At 36.8% G+C, this 27,863-nt stretch overlaps 2 protein-coding genes across 2 annotated transcripts in view; one reads left to right on the top strand and one right to left on the bottom strand.

Moving 5' to 3' along the window:
- LOC139121476 (sodium-dependent multivitamin transporter-like) overlaps positions 1-27,863 on the top strand; it is an 82,498-nt gene that overhangs the window by 16,960 nt on the left and 37,675 nt on the right. The window lies entirely within an intron of this gene.
- On the bottom strand, positions 235-27,863 carry LOC139121471 (uncharacterized). The gene is made up of 3 exons (XM_070686371.1): positions 27,842-27,863; positions 7,023-7,550; positions 235-1,230 (listed from the first exon to the last, which is right to left on the bottom strand). Exons 2-3 carry the CDS (start codon positions 7,548-7,550, stop codon positions 1,165-1,167), a joined length of 594 nt encoding a protein of 197 aa, XP_070542472.1. The 5' UTR covers positions 27,842-27,863; the 3' UTR covers positions 235-1,164.

Here is a 27,863-nt window from a genome sequence, read left to right as displayed (position 1 = left end):
TTACACTGTCAATACCTTTCACATAAACGTGGTCAATCAATGTGCCAAGTTCTGTGGTTTCTTGATAGACATATTGCTTGAAGCCATGTTCTTCCATTAAAGCAACTGTTGATTTTGAGACAAACAAGTTTTCATTAAAATCACCCATTATTATTGTATGTTTATATTTGTCCATTTCTTTTATCAAAAGTAGTAAGAATTTTCTAAATGTAGGGGCACTATATGATGCTGGTCTGTATACAATGGCCACTTTCACATTTACATCATTCAAACAAAATGTTATACATTCCAAATTAGAGATACCTGGATGCAAAATTTCACATGACATTGATGTTTTCCAATATACTCCAACACCACCATGGCACTGAGAGAGCAAGCTTGCAGTATTCTTGTTATATTGGTCATATGATTTACTTCTTGGTTGATGATTAAATGTAAACTCATCTAATTCCACATCAAAGTGTTGTTGATCATCAGATAACCATGTTTCTGTCAAACAAATACAGTCAGACTCCATAAATAGACTATCATTACGAATATCTTCAATATGTGAGCACAGCCCTTGTATGTTATGCAATATCAAGGAGCAGGAAAAACGTCCCTCAAATGTTAAATCTGGCTCACTGAGAAATGGTGGCATTTCAGCAATGGCATCTGTAATTTTTTCATTACAATATATTGAAGATGGTTGGAAATCTTCAATGACAAGTCCATCCAATGATGTCACTCTACTTAAAGCTACATAAGCTTGTCCAGCTGCAAACATCTTTTTCAAGCTAACAACTGTTTCTTCTTTCGTCACTCCCTGGATTTTATGGACAGTGCACGCCCAGGCTAGTCTCACTGGGAATTGTTTCCTAATTCCGCCGTTGTGTGCGACAGTAACTTCATGTGGTTCAATAGGGGTGCTATTTTCTTCCATATCTGATGGTATCACTTTTTTTCTACGTAAATTTACACCAACTTTTGCATCATCGAATACAACAAACACTGTTGATGGAAAGCATTGACTAGTGGTAAATGCAATGTGAGACACAGTTCCAAAGACACCATTTACCAGTCCATCAGATATGTCAATATTGTGGGTCAGCTGCACTCGGGCACCAATGGCAATTGTAAGAGTCTTTGCCAAATCCTTTCTGTATACTTTGGCATGATGTCCTTCTATTTTTTCCATTTTGCCACTTGTAGCATTTCTACTGTAATCTTCAGCCTCAATGCACACAGGATCTGTACACAAAGAATGAAGCATTGTAACATTGCAATTATTCACTTCAGCATTGGTACCAAATATGTGAATAGCATCAGATTTCTCGCCAGTTACACGGCTTTGCAGCATCTCAAAATCCTTTGGTGCCAATTCGTCACTTTTCTTTTTAACCCTCAATCGATTCAGTGTCTCTGCAAATTTGTACTCTTTCTGTCTCATAATTTCTGTCAATTCTACAATGCGGAAATTATCTTTCCATAAACTAACTGCTTCATTGTCAATACACAATGGATTGCCTTTCACAGGAGGCAGTTGATAAAAATCCCCTACTCCTATGACACATACATTTCCAAATGCAGTAGAATTGCAAGTTTGTTTAATTTGCTTTAATCTTCCATGAACGTAATGCAACAATTTGCGGTCTACCATGGAAATTTCATCGATAATTAAAATTTGAAGATTTTCCAATTTACTACGAAGAGTGTTTATCTTTTCTTCACGCAGAGGTAGATACGGCAACTTTGAATCTACAGCAATTGAGAATGCACTATGTAAAGTTGTGCCTCCAATATTAAATGCTGCAACACCTGTAGGTGCAGTTAATAGTACAGAAACATCATCAGGTTTTGGCAATATACGTGCCAGTATTCGTGTTGCTTCATAATAAATTGTTTTGATTAAATGGCTTTTGCCAGTGCCAGCACCACCGCTAACAAATACATTAAATGCCTTTGGATGCTTGCCATTGCTCTTGTCTAAACACCATTTCCTAACTTTGTAAAACACTTCAGATTGTTTCCTGTTCAATGATCGTAGCATTGCTTCAACCTTTACTCTTGGTAGTGAAGATGTGGATACTTCTACATGACAATCACCACGTGGTTTTTGCACTAAATCAGGAATATCTGCCTCATCAAAATCATCATTATCAAGGCAATTTCTACGTGATTCAAGACATTCCATTCTTTCTAATTCACTTTCTGGACATATTTCAGCCCATGCATCCTCTAGTGGACCATTCATATCCAACATTTCTTCAGCCATATCAATTGCATCAGTATCTTTCTCAAATAAAGCTTTGTTGCTATCTACTATCACTTTCACCTTTTCCAAACAGCCACCTTGAAATTTCACTGCACCATTACAATAGAAATCTTGATATGTTTCAAAAGTCTTAGGTTTCAGTTGAGATTCAACACGATAGGGCAGGAAGAGTTGCAGGATGCTTTGAAAATACTTCTCAGGATATTTGGTTTCTGAAAATCTTGGGTATCTAATTACAGCTGGTTCAGTTCTAGATCTCTTTTGCATGTATCCTGCACCATTTTGCAACTTCTCAACAGGCATCTTATGTTTTCTACTTTTTACATTGGACATTTCTGTACTTGAAACAATTCTATATTCTGAACAAAAACTAGCAAGACACATATAGTTAAACTCTTTCTTGTTTGGTCTGTTTTTATATCTATCAACAATACTTGTCATCCAGATTGATTCTTCATCGATTTGTTCTCCTTTCAATTTTTTCTGTATTACACTGAAGGGTAAGCTCATCTTGATAGGATTTTCTCCTACAGCAATAAACTGAACTTTCCGTGAGCATTGTTTTAGCTTCAATCCACAAACTCTATATACAGCCTCCTGAGCACTTACTTCTCTATTGTGCAGATATACACTACCCAATTGTTTCAGTGCAGATTTTGCATCCAAATTGCCCTCTTTAGTAGCCTCTCTTTGAGCATGTTCCAACAGTAAACCCATTTCTCTTTCGGCTTTTGAGATGTATGAAACAATATACACAACACAGGCATAGGCATCTACAACAAACTGGATATCCATATTTGCATTCCAGCAACCAAGGAGATAAGCATTGTACTGATTGACCCAGAGGTCATTCGGCTTACGTTTTAAAACTAAACTTGTCTTCTTTGAACGAAGCGCATATGCTTTCTCAAACACATCCTGCGATATTCCAACTGCATTAAATAATGCATCCACAGATTGAAATTCCTTCTTCTCGTCACAGACAAATGCCCAAACTCTTTCTAAGATTTTTGTAGCGATCATCTTGCCAATTGCTGTATCATCTAGCTCTACCTGTGGCACTTCAATTCATAATTCATTGGCCAGATTTGGTACAACATTATCAGTCTCTGACTTTCATCATCATCTTTATTTTCACTATCTACACTGTCACCTGGGCGACATATGAATGTCTCCTTGGAAGGAGGTCTTGGGAAGTTAAATCTACATGCAGTACCCTTTTTCATGCATGATTTTGAGTGCCTTTTGCTGTGTGTCTGAACTGTCTTTACAATCTCATGCAATTCCTCATCCTCATCCACAGATGGCATGTCACATGTTACATATTTGTCAACAAATCCAACAACATCTTCATCACAATCTTTGTCAACTTTTGGAGCATTTTCAACCCAAAATAAACAGTGTGTGTGTGGTGAACCACGCTGTTGAAACTCCACTCGATAAAAATAATCTTTAATCTTTCCAATAGGGTTTGCTGGTGACCTTATGACTTCATTTAGAAAACAATTAAATCTGTGATCAAACATTCTTGCTGCAGTTACAGGATTTGCCCTCAAAATAGCACATTTCTCAGACCAATTAAGATCACTAGCATTACGTGTATCATCTTGCTCACGAAGTATTGTTTCAACTACTTCTGTCCACCTTAGGTCAGCAGCAGAAAAGGAACAAAACCATGTTGGTATGCCTAGTTGTCTTATCATTGCAAACAAGTCTTTCTGTGTTGCTTGCCAATAAGGAGGGGTTCCTCTGATTGGCTTCAGAAATTTGTAACCTTCATCACACTTCAAATTTCCTTCAAAGACTCTTTGTTTGTTAGAACATCACTGGTCACTTTTTACACACAAGCATGAGCACTTCCCTTCCTCAAGGCAATTGACACATTTGACACAACCTGTTCTACTTCTGCAAGATACTGTGCAAAAAATATGTAATCTATACTCTTTGCAAACCTGTTTACTCGCATTCATTAAACGACTTTGCAGGTATCGACCTAATGTTATCTTAACCTCTCGATCATCATGAAATGTTGGTGAACCAGTTGGAAACAAAACAGGAAAGCATTTCGCTTCATTACATTCATCCATCAAAAGTCTAACAGGAGCATTACCCTCTCCAGGTGCAACACAAACAATATCCTCAAAGTGATAATCAAGAATATCTTGACCTATATCAACTGGTTGAAAACAGGTGTCAACAAACATTCCATGAACATCTTGATCAGGTTCATTTTCATTGTCTGTGTCTAACAACCCATCATCTTCATCAGAATCATCTTCTTTTTGTTTTTCAAGTGTGTTTTCCCAATCCACATTAAATTTTATATCCCTGTACAACTTGTTATTCCTCTGCAGGTATTCCAAAGCATTCTTTACATGACCCTTCTTCACAAACTGATACTGGTAACAACCTTTATAACTAAGTTTACGTTTCAGTTTCACCTTTATCATCTGATCATCTGTCTCACATCGAGGCAACATACTAGTAGCCTTCTCTATATTAGATGGCACACATACTATAGGTCCATGAACACCATTCTGTCCACCTTTAGGTAAAGCTAACATCTTCATAAATGGAATGTGTAATGCAATCAAGTGTTGCTCTAAACCATTCAGGCAATTTAGTTCATAGGGATTGGCTTTACTTCAAGATTGTTTGCAACAGCTTGAGCTGGCATTTGTCCCTGTAAAAGCTTGTTGTGGCATGTGTAACATATCCACAATTTACTAGCTGCACTATTCTTAATTGGACAATCTTCCATACACAAATGGCTGCATTTATGCACATATTCATCCGTTATACATTTGTTGGCGATGGTTTTACAAATCCCTGCTTTCAAACAATATGTCTTTTTAGTACATAGCAGTACTTGCTTTCTGAACAGCCGTCTATTGCAAACAGAGCAAACACAATTTGGAACATTTGACAATTCTTTTCTGAAAGCGAAAATAACATGTTCCATATTTTCACATTTCAGTCTAGCATTTAACCTATTCGTCTTACTTTTATCCAATACATGTTGTTTAAAATCTTGATTTTTGTCATATCGACCAACAAATCGTGCTTTCGATGCTTCTTTAAATTCAAAATCTTGTTGATACTTTTCTTTGAAGTGTGAAGCACACTGAGCTTTCTTAGTTTCTCTTAACTCATGGTCTTCTTTATACTTTGCTAACAACTGTGATTTTTTTGTTTCCCTGAATTCTGAATCTTGCTGGTATCTTTCTGAATATCGTGATTTCTCTGTTTCCCTAAATTCAGCATCTTGCTGATATCTTTCTGAGAATTGTGATTTCTTTGTTTCTCTGAATTCAGCATCTTGCTGATATCTTTCTGAGAATTGTGATTTCTTTTTTTCTCTGAATTCAGCATCTTGCTGGTATCTTTGTGAAGATTGTGATTTCTTTGTTTCCCTGAATTCTGGATCTTCCTCATATCTTTTCACAAATTTTGCCTTTTTACCCTCTCGAAACTCAGCATCTCGAAGATATTTTCCTGAACTTAGCAATTTTTTTCTTTCTCTGTACTCTGCATCTTCTCGATATCTTTTTCTTTTCTGTTCAATTCTCAACTGTTGGTAGAGCTTGTCTCCATAGTATTTCATCTGACTTTCTGTCTTCTTTTTCTCTCGAAATTCAGAATTTCCATGATATAGCTCATACTCTCTAGCAGCTTTACTATGTTTTACATCATAACATATATTTGTTGCACTCTTCATACTTTTTTCCACTTCATATTTTTCTCGTCTTAATTTCTTACGCAACCGTTCACCGATACGTTTTCGTTTCATTGATTTAACTCTTTGCTCACTTGAAGGTTCATCAAGACTGTCAAATAATTTCTTTACATTCATATTATCATCTGCTTCATACTTATTAGTGTCAGAAATGCTGCAGTTAAAATCTGCTGCTTGTGCCATATTACTTTCCCTCTTCAAAGTAACATTAGCAATGATTTGGTCACAACTGTTTGCCAAAGAACACACTCGGCAATGTGGCAACCTGACACATTTGACAAATTCATAGTGATTTTGATTTAAATGATTCAGGTATATACCTTCACCAGTATCAATATTGGTCTCATTAAATAGACTACAAGAAAATTTCAGCCACTGATTTGCACTGTAAGTGTATACGTTTATGCCAAACATTTCGGCAGCGGTCAGAATTTCTGTCTCTGTTCCCCATACACCAAGCTGTTGTATTTTTGACTTACTTATGTAGTCTGAAACAGAACTGAATTCCTCCCTCATATAACCATCATATACTTCACTATTCAGAATCATGTGATTGACAATAGCCAATCTTACTGTTTCATGATTATCCTCAGTTCCGCTGATAGCATATGATAATGCTCTGAACAAACAATTGCCATCACCTTCAATTGATTTAACTCTACATGGCTCTCCAGCTTGAATATTATGAACCTTGTCAAACATTCCAACACTACCTTTATACTGTATGCCAAGTTTTACACACAACTGTTGACAAACACTTATTGTCAGTGGACAAAAGGGAAATTTAGATTCCCTTATGTCACTTATCAATACTACATCTTCATTGTTTGCATCTTGTACATTTGTACTTACTTTGGTCTCCATGTGTCTTTCAACAATACTCAGTGTATCATACTTTTCTAATATATCAGATTTACCAACACTATTTCTGATTTTACCTGTACCAGTAACATCAACTACTTCATCAGAAATATTACTAGAATCATACCTACAAGAATTTGCTTCTTTTAACACAGTCACAGTGGTACTTACTTTGCTTGCCACAGATTTCTTGTCCATGTCAGCAAGTATCTCATGTTGGTTGCAGACTCCATTGTCACATTTGGCAGTTGTATTTTTAGGTAAAATGTTACTGCTCAATTTCTCACACATGTTATTATCCAATGTCTCACATTCTTTTATAGTTTCACTGCAAGTGAAATCGCTTAATTTCTCACGTATTGTTTGACTGTTAATATTCAATGTTTCTGACTGCTTTGGCAATTCATAGCTGCTGTTGTTTAGGAGGGCAGCATCCTCTGGTTTGTCGCTGTTGTTTAGGAGGGTAGCATCCTCTGATTTTGTGCTGTTTTGTAAGAGGCCAGCATCCTCTGGTTTGCTGCAATGGTTCAGGAGGGCAGCATCCTCTGATTTTGTGCTGTTTTTTAAGAGGGCAGCATCCTCTGGTTTGCCGCGATAGTTTAGGAGGGCAGCATCCTCTGATTCTGTGCTGTTTTTTAAGAGGGCAGCATCCCCTTCTTTACACATTCTACTCTTCTTCCAGTACTTCTTGCGAGGCATCTGAAATGAAATACAAAGATTATGTTACTTTCCAGACATTGAATACACTTTGAGTTGTCTCCCCATTGCCCTGTTACACAATGCCTTTACAATCATTCTATGACTTTTGAATTTATTAAAGGTGGTTGGTCACAATTGTTTTCTAAGCACTTCTTCTTTCCAAATGTTGCAACTTTGAGATCATAATTTCAGAGTATCATAATGTTAACATAATCCATCAAGTATATAGGAGTACCTCTAACCATAAACTCTGAATTCCAAAACCAATTCTGACTTACAAATGTGAGTACTCACACTTGCATACACCGAGTATAACAGCTTACTTGGACTTATACAGTACAAGTGCAAGGCTACCAGCTTTCTTGTGTGAACAGTATGAAAAATAGCGTCAAGGACACTGAAGCTCCTCAAGTGTGAGAACACTTGAAGTAGTTCGTTGTTGGTAAGCAGTAATTGACTTGGAGGCATGGGGTTGGCATATGGGATACACAAGATTTGTGTTAGATACATTTAATTGTATATACAGCATGATTTGGCTCATTAATATAAGTTGCATACATTAACACCAATCTGTCCTGATGGAGTATGTGGCTGTCTACTATCAGGCGACTACTAAAGTGAGTAAGTGCCATTTACTGTATTGCAATGCAGGTGAGCCACAGTTATTCCTCTGTCAGCACTCTAGTGAACATTGCTTCATTGCGTTTTTCAACATTTACATTTATAGTATACAACTGAATTGCATGTTCACATTGATCTGCTTGACCAAAAAATTCGTCAGCCTTTTGCTGAATTAGGTTTATATCTTCTGGTGTACATGGGCCAACTCTGAGACAATTAAGTAATCCTGCATATTGTTTGTCATCTTTCTGTCGCATAATACCAGTCAGTTCATGCACTGTAAAGTAGTCTTTCCAGAGGTTTATTGATAAAGGGTTACATCACTGGTATAGATTTCCAAAATCCATCCATCCATGACAGGTTTCAGTTGGAACATATCACCTACAGAAACTATTGACACACCACTAAATATCTTTATTTCCCTTCATTTCTTGAAGACGGAGATTAATAAAATTGAATAAACTGTTACCAACCATGCTAACTTCATCAATGATGACAACTGACAAATTCATATATATTGTTTGTACAGTGTTTACTTTGTCAGTGTGTAATGGTTTATAACAAAAACCTTGACTTGGCGGTATTTTAAAAGCACATTGAAATATAGCTGCACAGCAGCGATGACCAGCTTTCGAGACATCTCGGTGCCCAGCGGCAATAGAGAAATAAATATGCAAAAAAGATGAAAGGCTACAGTAGTATTTGTGAAATCAAGCTCAAAGGTCATCAAATTCATGTGACATCTCACAGTTTTCCCTATATACAAAAAATCAGACTTCTAGCTGTATTGACTTGCCCAGAATTAAATTTTTGCACAATTAATAAGGTACATGATATCGCACCATAAGGTCTCCGATCATAATACATATGAAGTGTGTAGCACTTGTGGTTATTGAGTTATGGCCATATATGTATATTTGGGTCAAAGGTCACCCAGGTCACATAATATTTTGTCAAAAACATTGTATCACATAGTTACCCTATATACCGAACATCAGACCTCCAGCTCTATTGGCTTGCCCACAATTAGATATGTGCATAATTAATGAAGTACAGGATGTGTCATCATTAGCTGTCCCATCATACAAAATGAGGGCTGTAGCCGTTGTGGTTACTGAGTTACAGAGAAATATGTATATTTGAGGTCAAACGTCATCGAGGTCACGTGACATTGTGTGAAATAAATTGTATCCCATAGTTATCCCTATATACCAACCAGATATGAACTGAAAATGCTCACGTGTTTCATTACATATTGCAGTTATGTGTAAATTTGAACCTTTGGCACATGTTTCCAACTTCATTGACAGTATCATGATCAACATAATGAAAAATAATCAACGCCGATTAATTCTAAAAGGTCATGAAGTATACAAATATGTAATTAGCTCAAATAAAACTATTACAGTTGTTTGACTGCTGTCATTGTATCACCATTTTATAGAGCAAGTGTAATTACTGTTGGCAAAGTCCTTCAAGCCATATATGCCGAGCTGTGAAAGCTCATTATATATGCAAATTATAAAATAGCTGACATGAAAATGTGAGATGACTTTCAATATTGTTTTAACCAGGTATAATCATCAATGTACATAGCATATTTTGCGGACTTTGATCAAGTAAATCCCAGTATACATCCCTAATACGCACAGTTCATTAAATATGTAAATTAGCAATTGACTTAAGTAAAAATACTTAATGATTGTCAATAATGTCGTATCATGGTATCTGCAATATATGTGGCAAGTTTTGTCAACTTTGGTCAAGCTAATTCAGATATATATCTCTAATAAGGAAAGTTCATTAAATATGCAAATTGGGAATTTGCTGAAGAGAAAATGCTTAATAACTTTCAATAATATTGTATTACAGTGTCTTTAATGTACATAGCAAGTTTCATCAATTTTGATCAAGTCGATTCAGATAAATATCCCTGATTATGAAAATTCATTTAATATGCAAATTAGAAATTGGCTGAAGTAAAAATGTCTTTTGACTTTCAATAATGTTATATCACAGTATCTTTGATGTATATAGCAAGTTTCAACAACTACAATCAAGTTAATTCAGATATATATCCCTAATTGGGAAAGTTCATGAAATATGAATTGGCAGAAGTAAAAATGCTTAAAGACTCTCAAAAATGTTGTATCATAGTGGCTCCAAATACATGTATCAAGTTTCATCAACGTCGCTCCAGTGAATTCAAATATATATCCCTCATTAGCAAAGTTCATTCAATATTATGTGCAAATTAGGAATTGACTAATGTTAAAACTTTCAATAATGTTAAATAATAGTACTTTTAATATACATACCAAGTTTGGTCAATTTTGATCGAGTCAAATCAGACATATATCCCTAATTAAAAAGTTCATTAAATATGCAAATTAGCAACTATCTTTCATGTCACCCATTAATGGTTCCCACTGCTGATATATCTTGGTGTGATCAACATTTGTAGCATATCTCATCAAAGTGTGTGTAGTCGTTTTTAATGTATATCCGTTTTTTCTAAAATCATTAATTATGCAAATGAGTAAAAAGTATGCACGCCACACCCACCAAAAACTATTCACTTCTTGCCATTTGCTAACTGAATATATGTACCAGATTTGATTCTGATCTGATTAGCCATTTTTGAGATATCGGTCCAACAGACAGACAGACAGACAAACACACGGACACACAGACAGATAGACAGGCATCGCTGCGACATACACTCACATGTGTAAACATGTGAGCAAAAAATCAGCGTCATAAGGTCTCCCATCATACCAATAATGAAGGGTGTAGCCCTTGTGGTTACTGAGTTATGGACTGTAGATGTATATTTGCAGTCAAATATCATCAAGGTCACGTGATATTTTTGTCAAAAAAAATTGTATCCCGTAGTTATCCCTACACACCAAAAATAGTCACAATGTCACTGGTCGCTCCCATATAGTTATCAAAACAAGCTAAAATCAAGCTAAGAGATTTTTTTATCACAAATAGAAACAATTCCCCCAATAAAATAAAATTATACAAATTTCACCCGAATTTGATCAAATCTTACTGACGTCACCCGTAAAAACCTCTACACTAAGTTTCAACTCAATCGGACGTGTGGTTTCAGAGTTTAAAAAAATTTTTGATCAAAAATGAAAAAAATAGCCAAAAAATGCAAATATGCAAATTTCACCACGATTTGCCCAGATTTGAGAAAGGTCACTCCTATGCACTTCCATACCAAGTTTCAAATCAATCAGACTTGTGGTTTCAGAGAAGAAGATTTTTTGACCAAAAATGGGAGAAAATTACAAAAAAATCATGAAAATAGCAAGTCAGATACTGACCCAAGATGTGCACAATCATTTCAGGTCAGCCCAAAGTACTTACATGCTAATTTTTCATCTAATCTGCTCAGTGGCTATTGAGATTTTCAATAAAATATAAACTTGTTAACATATATACATATTGCTATGGGAGCTAACAAACGACCCAATGGACGACAGAGCTCTGCTGTGTTATGAAGAGAGCAACGTTTTGTGACATATGTATTGATGAAGAAGGTTGAGATCTTTGATAGCTCATTTCAGGATGGCCTGACCTAAAATGGCAAAATTAGCTGCAAAAATACAAAATTGATGATTTCATCATAATTATGTATACAAATGTATACCAAATATCAAAGCTATCACATGAGTAACTTTTGAGAAACAAATATTTTGACCAAAAACGGCAAAAACTGACCCAAAATACAAAAATTGAAGATTTCATCAAATTTCACTATATCACACTAAGAGAACCCCCAGGAACCTGTATACCAAATATCAAAGGCATCAGACAAGTAGTTTTTGAGAAACACATTTTTTGACAAAAATGGCAAAAATTGCACCAAAAATACAAATTGCAGATTTCATCATATATTCTGTATATCATATTTAGTTTATCTGTAGGAACCTGTATACCAAATATCAAAGCTGTCAGACGAGCGGTTTTGATGAAATAAATTTTGACCAAAATGACAAAAAAATTCCTTACAAATACAGATTGGCTTATTCATTACAATTTGAAGAAATCCAAGTTGGGCTTCCCTAGGGACTGTATACCAAATATCAAAGCTGTCAGACGAGCGGTTTTGATGAAATAAATTTTTGACCAAAAATGACGAAAAAATTCCTTAAAAATACAGATTTGCTTATTTCATCACAATTTGAACAAATCCAAGTTGGGCTATCCCTAGGGACCTATATACCAAATATCAAAGCTGTCAGACGAGCGGTTTTGATAAAATAAATTTTTGACCAAAAATGACAAAAAAATTCCTTAAAAATACAGATTGGCTTATTTCATTACAATTTGAACAAATCCAAGTTGGGCTATCCCTAGGGACCTGTATACCAAATATCAAAGCTGTCTGACCAGCGGTTATGAGGAAGGAGATTTTTTACCAGAAACGCCTTTTTTGGCACTAATTTGCATATTTTTGGCAATGACAACTTCATTTGAACAAAATCTCATCTAAAGCCCATCACCCATGTACACATCAAATATCAAGATGAAATGTGCAGCGGTTTTGGAGTTTTTGATGTTGACGGACAGACATACAGACATACAAACATACAGACATACAGACATACAGACGTACAGACATTTTCCTAGCCTATAAGAATAGCTTCCATTGCCATATATACATATGGCTATGAGAGCCAAAAATCAGATCTCTAGCTCTATTATTAAGCCCAGAGTTAGGTATGTGCATAATTAACACAGGAAGTGGCTGGTCATGTGACATTTTGTCAAAAAACTTTGCTCCCATAGTTATCCCTATGTACCACAAACACATTGAAGTTGACAGCCAGTTAATTGGCCCCCATCAGTTTATCACATGACACATGGACACACAGATGAAATTGGCTAAATCTTGACAGAGGGAAGTAAAAGTTGACACCGCCATACTGGTTTGCAATTCTAATAGCTCCTCAGTATATAAAACTGAGAAGCTAAAAATCTGTCTGCCTGGATAACTTTGATATACATACTCAAAGTTATACCGTTCCAGGCAGACAGATTTCTGATATTACTCATTTAATCATAAATTGCAATTATTTTCATTATGAAATAAATCTTTCTCTTGGTATTCTTTCTTTGGATAAGGAAAATGCTTTATATCTGCTCTTCAGAAGAAAAGTATTTTATTTTAACAATGTCTAGTAATCTGTTGTGCAATAGGTAAAACTTCACAGGAAAGCTGCCACCACAGCAGCAAAGTTTTTTGAAACATCACTCTGGTCGTCATTAGAAGTATTGTCTGAACATTCCATGCACTGCCGAGAATGCCCTGAATTATTTCGACAGTTATATATCACGCAATCATTCCATTAGCGAAATCAATGAAGTACATCACAGGTCAGGTCAGGTTAGCTCATTATCTCCGACTTCAGAAGAGTAGGTTTTCATAAACAAATTGTCTGACCAAAACCAGCAAAATTTGCCCCGACAATGCGAAATGATAAAAACAAAAAATTCTGACTACAAATGACAAACATGACTGTTATTTGATGTAGTTCTATGTGTTTTACTGAATTACAATTTGTGTTCTTCTAAGGCTGATTGTAAAGGCTGTGGCATTGCCACATATGAACAACTATTCCAGTGTCACAAAATGGCAGCAAGTTTTGATAGATTGCCTGACAGTATGCCCCTATGCCATCAACACTACTGACTGTGAACTTTACAATTTTGTCAAAGGTCACATTCCAGTTATCTGTGCAATTTGCAGTAGTTACAAGGATGTTGAGTGTGTAACCATAAACACTGCATCAGATCATGCTGAGGCATCTGCTGTACTAACTGTAGCTTATGAGTTTGAGGAAGACAGGGCAGTAATGCTCTCCACAGTTTATGATGTACATACTTGACAACATTGCAAAGACATTTTCATAATTACAGGTAGTCCAGCGAAACATTTGATACACTGAAAAAATCTATGAGCTGGCTTATGGTCAAACTTCAAAGCGTATTTGAAGATTGCATGGTGTCATATTCAAATCCTGCATACAGAAAACTTTGGACAATATTCAGGCACTGTGGTTCATCTTTGGAGGACTACTTGCCCTTTACTTAATATGCAAAAAGTAATAAACTTCATTTTGTGAAAGTCTCCAAATATACAAAGTTGCCATATGTAAAAACACTATGAAGGAAGGACCCAAACTTTGCAATCAGTGTTTCACTACAGTATCCATCGATAAAGTTGATGAACTCAGTTCATATGCTACAGTCAAATGTAATCAGATGGGAAGACGGTTCAATGCAACATCTATTTCGACAGTAGAGATTAAGCCTTCATTAATTCTTACTGATGAAGACATTATGCCATTTCGACTACACACTACTTTAGGTGAATACCGGTACTTCACTGTTGTTCCAACTATCTATAAGAAATCCCTCTATAGGGCTATTGCAGTACAGGGAATTTACTCTCTCAGACATTGTCATCGTGATGAGGCTGGAAAACCAATGTCAGCACAATTACTGACTCTTGAAAACAAGCTTATGTTTAAAGTGAGAAATGAAATTGTGGACAACCTTGACAAAAAACACACAAGATGTTGAACTTCTCAACTCCTCTACAATGAATCATTTCTCCTGAAAAGCAATGGCTGTGATAAGTATATTGATTTTCAACACAGATATGATGAAATTAGACAAGGTGCTGATTGTGCAGGTGTTCCAGAAATTCAATCATTGTGTTTTTGCTTATCCCGACCTGTAACGATATACAAGGAGAGTGATGGTTAGTACCTTGAGGTCTGCAAATATGGGGCTGATTTATTATCTAACTCTGATCCAATTAATCTTTTAGTTCTGTATCATGAGGATGCACAGGTATATAGACAATTGCTAAATCAAAGTGTCTACTATGATTCTACAACATTCCTCAACGAAGACAACAATCTGTCTTCCTGGAAAGAAATGAATGAAGCAAGTGAGAATGATATTTCAGTCAATGAACTTCTCTGTCCGACATACATGTATACAGTGATAGCCCATAAGAGCACTCAAAGATCTTCTCATCACATACGGTAATTGCTCCAGTACTGATTGAAAAATACTATAATACTACTTTTACAGGGTTTGATGAAGAAAGCGGTCAACATAATCTTTCTTTACAGGATTTCCAGGTTTCAACTGAGGAGAAAATAGATTTGACAAAGTTAAAGTTAGAGTGCTTTCTCTATACCCTCAAAAAACATCCCCTCCATCACGTAAACCTTGACATGTACATTCCCAGTCTAAAAGAAAGAATTAATAAAGATGTCAAAGATGCAATGCTTTCAACGGATAGGGAAGCACTTTCAACGCTGACACTCTACCTCCCCCACAGAGCATTACTACAAAAGAATATCAAACAACAAATCTTCCAAGTAGCAACACAGTCATCACCTGTTAATCAGTCAGTGTCTGCAATGAAAAATATAGAAATGCATGTGAGAACATACATTGACAAATTGAGAAAATCAGTGGTGCTTTATGAAACAACTTCAAACTCTCCTGACTCTGTCTCTCATCTTTTTCCAAGCAAAACACCATCTGGTAAAGATGCACAAGATTTGTTGACATTCAGGGCTGTGGGAAAAAAATCAATGGAAGATTACATCTCCTGTGTGATACTTTTCTCCCCAAATTCAAAGCTTTGCACCTGTTCAACGCAAGAACTTGAAAACATTTGCTATCAACCCATGCCATTACACAAAATATGCAATTCAAAGACCAGAAATTGGTCAACTCTATTCTACAGAAAAAAATCTCATGACATCAGCCAGTTCATTCAACTCCCAACGGCAACAGTCACTGTAGATGGCCTGCCAGAAAAGGGACAAAAAGCAAGACTAGTGTGGGTAAGAAATTGAAAGGAAGACACCCGTCTGCTTTTTATTCAGATTTGCCAAGGATTTTTAAAGTACAATGTGTTGTCTTTGAGGAACTCTTTCTAATAAACACATCACCACTTGCATTTCATCACACCTTCAAGGATTTTGTGTCATTTCCGTGTAGGTGGGTGAAACCATACTTTAGTAAAGAGAGCACACATATAGTACCATTTTCTTTGATCAGCCACAACGTCATGGCCTTAATCCCAACGCTATCGAAAGAGGTGAAGACAATGATATGGTATTTGAAACATTGGAGAAAAATTTTGGAGTGCATACACACAAACAACTATTCGTAAACCTACTATGTAATACCATGTTGACATTGTCAAAGCCATACATCTCAAGACATCAGAACATCGTAACAGCTGAGGCTTTGATAGAGTAGACACTGACAGAACCAAACAAAGTGATACACATGGTGTCATATCAATAATTTCTCTGTACAAATCCAACCACGAAGAGAGTGACTCCAGAGTATGGTACAATGCACTCCGATCACAGTATCAGAGTATTCTCATATATTTTACTGATACTGATGTTGATTATATTGATTTGCCCTTGCATTCTGTTGATAAAAATGTTTTGCTACACTTGAGAGCAGCACCATTTGATAATGTTTACCTCAATATGCCTACACTTTTGACCTGTATGAAGCATGACCTTTCACTAACATCAATCCACCAACTAGCAGAGCAAGTTTTTTAAAACTTTATTTTTCTGCAGTGGATATGACAACGTGTTTCACTTTCATGGTTATAGCGAACCAGCCTTTTAGATACATTTTTTAAGAATGCAGAGTTTATAACAGAAACAGAAAATTGTCACATGACCAGTATGCTTAGTGATACACATGAATCAATGGATCAAAGGTTACATGTTTTGGTCTTTTATACGTTGGTTGGCTGTGTGTTCAACAAGAAACATTCATTTGCTTTTCCTGGGTATGACAGGCCTAATGCACGTTTTACATCATTCATCAGTAATGAATTAACTTTAGACATTCATCACAAATGGCTTGATGATATTTGAAATAGAATATGGGGTAAAATAGACTCTGAAGTTGGATTTTAACCATCAAATGAGGCAATGAAATATCACTGGAAACGGTCATGTCGAGTATCCTATTTGTGGGACAATGCAAAAGTAGATGATGTACAAATACCCCCAAGAACTGAGTTTGGATGGAAAGTTGACAATGAAAAATTAGAAGTTCTTTGGAACTCTAATTAGAACTTTGAAAAATTAAGAACAACATTGAATTTTCAACAAGTGGATGCAAATGTACAAAAATCTACATGTACCAAGAGGTGCTGTACATTTGTGAAATCTGGAAATGTAGTGGACCTGGCTGTAACTTCCTGTCATGTGAACACTTGCCAAATCAACCCACTGCAGTTGACAGTACAAGTGATGAATATCAGTTAGCTTTAGACGAAGCAGAAGAAGATGATGACAATTTTGAAGAGGTTTTTTATGGCACTAATGAGGATTTAATTGTTGATGATGACACAGATTCATTGGTTGATAATATGGAAGTGAGTACTAAACAGTGTTTGCAAATTGAAGAGAATCAGAAGTACACTATAGCTCAGATTGGAATTTCAAGGATATTTAATGTCTGTTAAACTATGATGATAACTTCTTATTATTGGCTCATACTAAATGAAGACATCAATAATTATAAGCAAATTTTGCTACACAATATTAAATGGGGTGAGCTACATGGAAATCTCTCTCTTGCAGACAATTATGACAATATTCCACCATGTTAAACATGATTCAGGTAATTTTCCCAGTAGGGAAGCAATTCTTACATTACCATGGCAATTTTGCTTTTCTCCTACTTGATATCAACAGTCAAAGCGTAAGTGGCCTACCGCGTGAAAATACTGTTTCACTTACGTAGTACTCACACATATATACGATACATTTACTCTTCATGTATATTGTTCACTAATATGCCGTTCATACACAGGCCATTGAAACGTCTCTGAAACGGTTCTGGGCCAATACTGACACAGAAAGTTATGTGTGGACACTCCGAAGTGGTTCTGAAACGTTTCAGATTTGAGACGGTTTAGTCGGCCCGACCAGAGCCGTTGTAGGGATTAACTCTATCCGCAAATCGCTGTGTGGACAGACTGAGCCGCTTCAGAAGCGTTTCAAACGCCCTCATGCGACAGGTATTTGTAACATAAAACAAACAACAACCAATATACAATATTCACTTTCGCCATGGCTGCCGAACACAGTACTACATCTCGCGGTATACTGGTCCGACGAAGAGATAAGCTTGATACCAAAAACCCTATCAATTCGACCAGAAAAAATTCATTAGGATTTGAAAAACGTCGAATTAATAGGAAATTAAAACTGCCGGAATAATTTAGTGGTCGAATTTAATTTGGAACGACGAGGATGAAATTTAAGCGAGACATTTTTGCCATGTTGAGACTGCTTCAAAGCATGGACTGTGAAATTTTGTGAGGTCGACAAATTTCGTAACAAAAAAACCTCAAACGCACGTTGGTGTCACATCAAAATCAAAGTGGCCGCGATTACAAACGGAACAATCTGTGAGACTGCCACCGGCCGCTCGACGGACGACACGTAAGTTGACATCGTGTGCCAGCCCTTGGAAATATATTGTAACTCCTTGACAGGCAGATGAGATAGTCTTATAGCATTTGATGCATTGAAATTTTGTAAAAATAATAAAAAATGACATCACCGATCATAAGAAACGTGGTGTTGAAGATAATAGTTTTGAAAAGAAGACTATGACGACCATATTTCTGTAAGTATTATCTAACTTTAGAAAACCAACATCTGAAGATTTACTTCCACCAACACTTTTGGATTTGTTCCACTCTTTATTATAAGATTCGTCGAATTTCTGGAAAGTAGGTGTACATTTTCGATGTCTGTGTATCGTCTACACCGAAGTCATATCCGAAAGAGTATAATCAGTTCGCGACCGCGTAAACCTCTCTCTCCCTCTCTCTCCGGCATTTCAATGTTTTATATTGTCGACATTTATATATCAGTCTGAAGTTTCAGGTCACTGCTCATTGCAAGTAGTTGATGTCAATTTTTCCGTATCGGGCATGGTCTCTATCGTCACTCTAATTGTTAGTGTTTTCCTGTTATATTCCATATCAAACTCAAAACACAACGTGAACAACGCTGATAATATATTGCATATTTCGTATCGAAAACCGGTAAAGTTCGTAACTGGTGACATGTCACGCCCTGGAGAAAGTTCATCACCATCGATCGAATGTCCGTGGCGCTTTTGCTTCCAAATAGACATATTGAAATGCACAGGGAACTTCGCGGTATGGCAATTATATGAACTTTACCTTGAAGAAAGTCTGTGACTTTAAACTGGCCGTACAACCAACAATAAACATGGCGGAGCAACGATACCGATTTCAGAGACTTCGATTTTTTTTCATTGCGACCTCGACCGTTGGTGAGAGCGAGTTGTCTATTTTTTTCCCACTGGCTATTTGGCTTTGAATTTTCAATTGCCATCTTGCGCTAAGTTAAAGCTAAAAACAAGACGGGCGTTCTCTGTAAATCAATAAGCCTTTTGAATATGAAAAAATCGGACATCTGAACCTCAACACGCAGCTTGAAAGTTGTTCTCCGAATCAGGACAGGGACATCGGCCCGGGACATCGGTGAGGCCGGATTTCACGTAGTAGCTATGGAAACCGACGGCTCTGTCTATGGTTCGTTGTAAGAAACCATGCGATGTACGCTCCCTTGGGCCGTGGAATTTCGCCGTATCGCCTCTACAGACTACACCGTCTATTACCTAACCATGCTATTTAAACAATCACACGATAGTTCAGTAACATATATCTTCATTAATCTACCGATCATCCACCCGTCGAACACTTCGAAAACAATGGTCGCGGTCACGGATTCAAGGACGTTCACAAGAAGAAATTATCAATAAGTGGCGCGCAGAATTATTTTTACTGGTTTTGAGAACTTCTAAAATAACTTGTAATCTGTATATCTTCACACATCGAACCGATATTGTATACCTATCACCGTCGAGAACCGATATTGTATACCTATCACCGTCGAAGTCTATGTCTTTTACTGTAGAGTTCTTTTTATCCAAAACACATATTCAGAAGAGTCCCACAGAGCAGTCAAATGAAAGGATAATTGCTTCAAGCGAATGAAATTGCACGAAAGAATGAAAATCAACAGCACACCATGGACGTGATTTAAAACAATAGAGCTTGTGAATAGGACTATTTGAGTAAAAAGTGCCGTTTTTCTCGCAATTTTAGCAACTGTAACGACCCTTTATTCTTTAATACCTTTCCATAATTAAATTAAACTAGGTTTAGGGCTTATACACACAGTGTACACTGATGTACAGAACTTTAAAAAGTATTCTGCTGGTAACGAACAGGGGTTTACACTCTAATGGGCGCGGTAAAACAATGGTCACGTCCATAGATTCAAGGGGATTCACGGGGAGACACGATGGCAAATAGTGCAGTGTCGTAAAATTGCTTAGACTAGTTTTAAGAACAGTACAATATCTGGTCATCGGTGTACCGCTACCTGTGAATCGAAACGACAAGTGTAGACCTATAGCTTCGAAATTTTATGGGAGAGACACCACGACTGAGACCGACAGTAGCATAACAAACTATTCCCAATTGTTCGTCGTGTTTAATACAGACATCTCTGTAGGTGATTCTGGTTTCTCTTGAATCAAAAGTCCGACATTGACAAAATTGACATAAAATAAGTCCGAAAAGTTATGTTTTATTCAACTAACTGATTCATCTCCTTTGATATCCCCTATTAGCTACATGTAAACAGTCCGGAAGACTGACATCGATGTCTCCGGGCCCCCATTTCTTCACCGTTTTGCAAAACATCTCATCAGCCGCACGCATGGGCAATATCTTTGTACGTTGGTCAAAACTAATGACAGTATAGGTCAGGATGTAACATCGGTCAAAGTAATATTGAATATGGAAGACGAAAATGCTTTCATTGATTGACAAAAATGAGAGGGAACGAGTCAGTAAATATCGAACCATAAAGGGGAGATCGAGACTGCCATCCCCCATGATTAATCAACTGGGAACAAAATTATATTTCGATCAACAGACTTACACAACCAGAGACAGCATTTTATTCAGCTGTAAAATAAGTCACCGCCTTTCCTATAATAACACCCCGTTTGCGTTTCGATCTACTCTGCTCTGTCTCCAATCGGTATGGCCGTCCGGGTTTCGCCTGCCGTACTGACTGATACATGGTTATTTCTTCACATATTTTTTCATCGTTTGGCATAAAATACAGCATCTCTTTGGTGCACAAGGCAAATCAACGTTTAGAAGGAAAGTCACAGGAGGTTAGGATATTATATACCGTAGGTGAAATTAGAATGGAATGTTGAAGATGAAAAGACTTTTATCAGTCGACAAAAATTGCCATAAACCGAGAATTGAGATTGTCTATATGATTTATTAATTGGGAACAAAAATATTCGATTGAGTCATTAAGTTTGTGTTTGATTCGTTTTAAAATGTGTCCCTACATTCTTATCCGATTGTTTGTGTTTAATAAAAATGTTTGTTTCGCCTCGGATATTTGTAGGGAAGTTTGGATTAGTGTGGACGGTAATGTTTTGTATGTGTGAGGAAAGCTATGGCGAGGCGAAACAAACATTTTTATTAACACAAACAATCGGATAAGAATGTAGGAACACAATTTAGAAACGAATAAAACACAAACTCGACACAAAAACATTTTGGATAGTTCGGTGGGGAGCCTCTTTCACATTCTTTACAGCCAGTACGACGTCGTTCGTTTCAGCCATCTTGTTATGCAGTATGCTTGGCCATACACACCTTTTGAACTCGAGAGGGCGCATTAAGACGTCTTAAATATCAAAACAATGGCTTAATTTTGTGAGTATGGACACGAGCGGACCCAAACTATTAATCCCCTGTGTTTACAAATCACAAATAAAGTCGCTGAAACGTTTCAATTTTTGCCTGTATGAACGAAGTAGAAGATGTGCAGCAAACTTTTATAAAACCTCTATGAAACCTCAAATTTCAGAGTGTTACACCTTAGACAGTTATCTTGGGTTCCATCAAAGACATTTTTTGAGACCACCTGTAATTTTGGAAATATTGGTCTACGTACTTTGAAAATGACAATTTCCATGGCTGAACAAACAATAGTATGATCTAAGACAAAACTACTAGCATAAATTCAACGCACTAGTTCCTTCAATCCATCCATTATTTTTAAATAAATATCACTCTGGACTGGTCATTGTCAGGAGTATTGCCTGAACACTCTATGCACTCCCCTATTTAGACGTAACATTTACAATAAAACCTGTAACCTTGAGGCAGGCCCAGCCAGTTATTGAATTTCATATATCAAGCAATCATTCCATTAGCGAAATCAATGAAGGACATCATAGGTAAGGTCATGGCATTAACTCCCACCAAGTGCTCACTCAATTCATACCATAGACTATCGCACTGTCCTCTTTTATTTTTAAAACTTATCAGTGTCATTTCAGACATAATATGCCTAAACAGTTTGGGCAAGTCTATCATGTCCTCATCCCCCAGGCTAGCCCAGCTAGCAATCTGAAATCAATGGCATGACAGGTCAGGTCATCCAAGAATGGCATCCACGTCCTTACAACTTGCTGAAATGATAATAGAACATTGTCCTACGAAATTCAAGTCCTCTAACAAATCACAATTTCACCCAGTAATCAGAGACATGCCAATACTTAATGAAAACATAAGACACAGTCACAATTTTACTGATACACAGTCCCTCTACTAAACTGGGACTTGCCATCTCAACAAAATGGTGCACTGATTCGGCTACCTTCAAAACTTCAGTCCAATTTTCTTAGTGAAAAACATGGCAGAATTACCACGAAAAATCAGTAAGCCAATGAAAACACTTGCATTTTCCTACAACATCACCACCGACTTTAGTATGATAGTGACTCGATAGTGCTAACTGCAGTGTCGACCATTACATTCAACCCCTGTTTCTTCTTGTCTGGATAACACTATAGACAGTCGCATCCAGAGCAAAGTCATTTGTGTAATCATAAACAGTTCAGGACAAAAATACAACCTTTAGATTTCAAAAACAAATTTTGTTTCAATGCTATTTGTTATTTCCTGGTCGCTCTCGTTTCCTTACCTGTGTAAAAAGATGAGTTGTGTCAAATACAACAAATTTACTGGGCAACAATTCAAAACTTGTTATTATTCACACTCCCTAATATGAAATGGTTTAGTCTGGTGCTTCTATGTATTAGGTTTCGCCATCATGCTTTAGCTCATGTACGATGTCTACTCTACGGCAAATGATGAATGAAGTCATTCAGGGAATTCCCCTGGCATATTGCATAACAATGTGGTCTGTGCTTCTGATGTTACTATTACTGTGTCATGAACTTTATTTATTGTAAATGGCCACAATAATGTTCACTTGTTACAATTTTTCACATCTATAAAGCACGTCTAACCACAGTGTACATGTCCCTGTTCCAACCATGTTCCATTGTCTCACGAATTCTCACCTACTGTCATTGGATTATCAATTGGTATGATTGCAATTATCGTAGCAATGTTGTCACCGACAACTACCTACCTGTGGGCGCACATTTTTGAGTTCAATAACCCACACCAAGGCTCTTGTACCAAGTTTGGATAAAATCCAATGATACATGTTTGAGTTATGGCTAAGCACATCAGAAAAATTGTAACAAAATGGCCACCATGTGGCCATATTGGATCATATCGTGCAACACATGGACATGCATATGTATGATATACGTCAATGTCCTTGTATCAACTTTGAATAAAATCAGTTGATTTGACATGTGCCTGAGTTATAGCGCTGTACATGAAAAAATCATAACAAAATGGCTGCCATGCAGCCATATTGGATCATGATAGGATCATGATAGGTCATACATTCATGTACATATCACATTATGACATCGGTCCATGTCCTTGTAACAAGTTTGAATAAAATCAAATGATACATGTAATAAACACAACACCACTTGCATTTCATCACACCTTCAAGGATTATGTGTTTATGTCGTTTAGAAGGTGGGTGAAACCATACATTAGTAAAGAAAGCACCCATGAAATACACACTGTCTTTGATCATCACCCACAACGTCATTGCCTTAATCCTAAGGATATTGAAAAGGGTAAAGATGACGACATTGTATTTGAAACATTAACAGTTGAGCATCTTCTTCTGACGTATTGGAGAAAATTTCTTGGAGTGCGTACACACAAACGACTATTAAATAACCTACTATCTGTTGCCATGTTGACATTGTCAAAGCCACAGCTGTGGTTGGTCTTCATGTGTTCTCAGGTTGTGACAGTGTAAGTGCTTTCAAAGGCAAGGACAAGAAGAAGATGGCAAATATGTTGCTGGCTAATGATAACTATACAAGTACATTCCAATAACTTGGGGCAGAATGGACACTTTCTGATGAATTGTTTACACAAATAGAATCATTTGTGTGTGATGTGCAGTGTTGAATCTAGGATCTTAGGATTGGGGGACATTTGGGCCCACTGCCTTAAATTTTGGGGGACATTTTCAAAATTTGGGGGACAATTTTTTGGCAGTAAATTTGCATATTAATCTGCATATTAAATTAGCATTTATTTAAAATAAGTCTATGAAGTCTTTGTACATCTATTCAAGAATATAATTGTTTTGAATAAAGTATCACAAATTCACTCACATTCATAGAAAAGATGCAGCACATTCTGTTAGTCTCAAGAGATAATTCTTTCAGTATTATGCAAAAATACAATTGACAATTTCCCCACAGTGAGAAAAGTAAGTTCATTTGTCATTTCACAGCTCTCATTGATAGAGCAGGACTTTTTTTAATGACTAAGTAGTCTCGATCTCTGCAGCAGTAAGTTCCCATAGAGTGATGACGCTTTGTCCTAAGCAAGTTTGGAAAATGGCCGACACCATGTGCTGCATCGAGGCAAAACAAACACAGCACAACGTCCCGACTCTGACAATGCAAGCCGTGCAAGTATTAGTAAATGCATTCTTACTGAAGAACTTGACATATGACCCGTCTGGTATAAGATCTGAATAGATATTCACTGTTGTTCTCGCTAGATCGAATTTCTTGGCAAGCCATGCATGCGTGACCGTGGCATAACGACTTTGACAAACAACATGAACAAGCTACGTCTAGTATCTCGATCCATGTGGACACATGAAATGTTTCAGAAAATTTTGGAATTTGGTTTGATTTCCGCTTGATCAAGAACATGTTTTTTCTTTTTGAATGGAATAGGTGTGTTGGCTACATTTTTCAAAAACCTTTCTGTGTGAGAGTTAGTTTGAAATTACTCCCGTACATGAATTTTTTTTCTCGTCACGGCTGTCAGTCAGTACATTCACAAACAAGTTTTATTGACAATGTAACAAACGCAAATGTCATTTCAAAACGGACGTGTGCTGCTAAAGTATTTATAAATGAAATCATTGGTAACATTCTAGCAAAATATAGCAAATCATCACGCAAAGTGGTTACGTTTAACAATGAAAGAAAACACACGTTGACCTATTTACAGACCTCCCCTTATTGTGAGTGCGCCCAAAGTGACGCACTGGGTAGATTTCAGAGCGGGATTTTTTGCTGAAACGCGTCAATCCCGCGATGGCGCGCTCTAGATTCAACACTGATGTGTATGGCCAAAATCAGTGCAGTGATGTGAATGAAGCAAGATACAATTGCTTCTGTCTTGGTTCACAAAATGATGGTGCCCTCCCTGCTAACAGAGATAGTCTGAAAAAGCATACACAGTGTGCAAACTACCAAACAGCAATCTACAGGCGATATTTGCAAGCCAAAATGGATGCACCAAGCCCACATGGACAAGAATGGATAGTGCAAGACTCAGATGTATCAATCCAGTGGATGACACTTCCCACTTTACCAGATTCTGTTATCAACTTTGTGAGCTGTAAACACCAGAAGTCAGGATGCTCGTCAAGATGTTCTTGTAGAGAGGTAAACCTGCTATGCACAGAGTTATGTCAATGTATTTCATGTTCAAACTCACAGAACGATGAGAAAAGTGCACTAGGAGATGACAGTGCTTCAGACATTGACAGTGACAGTGAATGAACTGACAGATTGCATTTGAAAGATGAAACCACATTCAATATTAATTTTACTGTCTTTGATGATCTTCAATTAATATACACTGCTGAAATTCTACAGTCATTATCTGGCAAGTGAAGAGGAAATCAATCTTCATATGAGAAAGCAATGAAAATTTCATATATTTTGCACAGTAAAAAACTCATTGTTAATTTTGAATACCGGGTATGGCATGATCATGTAAATTTTTCTAATTGTGCAAGAACAATCAATTTTTGGTCAAAAATACATGTTCATACATACTGTTCCGAAAAGAAAATTACCTACTGACAACTTTGAATAGACCATTCATATATATCTTTCAATGACAAAAGTACACAATGCATTGGCACATGTATCTTAATTTTGGGGTACAAACCTAGAAATAGATAGTTTTTTGTAAAGATGATAAACTGTGTCATCAAGATTATATTGCCAGTAAGTAAAGTAGATATTGCAGTAAAAAATATTGGTGATTGACTTAAAGAAAATGCACCTGTGCTGATATCTACACTTTGGGGGAAAAAATCTCAAAATTTCACGTTTTGGGTAAAAAATTACTTTTTTGTCAATATTTCACATCCCAAAAAATAAGTTGTTGATATCTACAAAATAATATGCAGAAAAAAATTCATTACATATCAAAGATCACACACTTGAATGGATTTCCCTCCTTTCGGGAAAAACATGCGAAAAAGCATATTTTTGATCAAAAATCTCACTTGTAACCGCATAATTTGGGGTAAACTTTTTTCCCTATACACACACTATTAAAAAATATTTGAAGCTGACACTAAGTATTTCAAAGACCATAAACAACTGAATGCTATTTCTAGAGCCTTTTTCAACGTTAAACCACAGACTAAATGTATGTGTCAAAGGTCAAACGGAGTTTAGATAGCAACGGATATGGATGGCAGAACAGCAGCTCCCGAAACACTGATGCCCAACGCACGCCCAATGTTTATGGAGCACGGTCGACGTTTTCGAACAAATTGCAAACCCAATAAACGACAACATTAGTGAAGTAAAGTATTGAGTCTTCAGTATTAATAAATCAGTATGACCAAATGCAGTAAATATGTAGCATTTCACACCAACACGCCTTGTCCAGTGGGGTGCGCCTATTTTCACCTCTACAGGGCCATCGGTATTGTAGCGCTACTGGTGAGCGAAGTCGCAAAAACCATAAATCGCCGACCGCCTCACCGATGCGCTACAATTTTGCATCTACCGTCGACCGTGCTTCCATCCCGGGTCATACGGCCTCGTGTGGTGAAGGCCGTATAACACCGGGAACACACAGCCCTATGGGCAGGGCTATAAGCTACCGATTCCACAATTTCGTCCATTTATCCGAATGGAGTACGTTCACATCAATAACACTCATACTGTCTTCTACCTTAATCTCTCTCAAGCATGAAGGGATTCCTGATCAGACTCCGCCGCTGACAACAAACAATCTATAAATCAATAAACTTAAACCACTTTTCTGCTAGTCCACTTACCTCGATCAAAATGGCGGCTATG

The sequence above is a fragment of the Ptychodera flava genome, chromosome 21 (assembly GCF_041260155.1).
Source record: "Ptychodera flava strain L36383 chromosome 21, AS_Pfla_20210202, whole genome shotgun sequence".
NCBI lineage: Eukaryota > Metazoa > Hemichordata > Enteropneusta > Ptychoderidae > Ptychodera > Ptychodera flava.
Note: the sequence above shows the minus strand (reverse complement) of the source record. Positions and strands in the feature narration are given on the sequence as shown.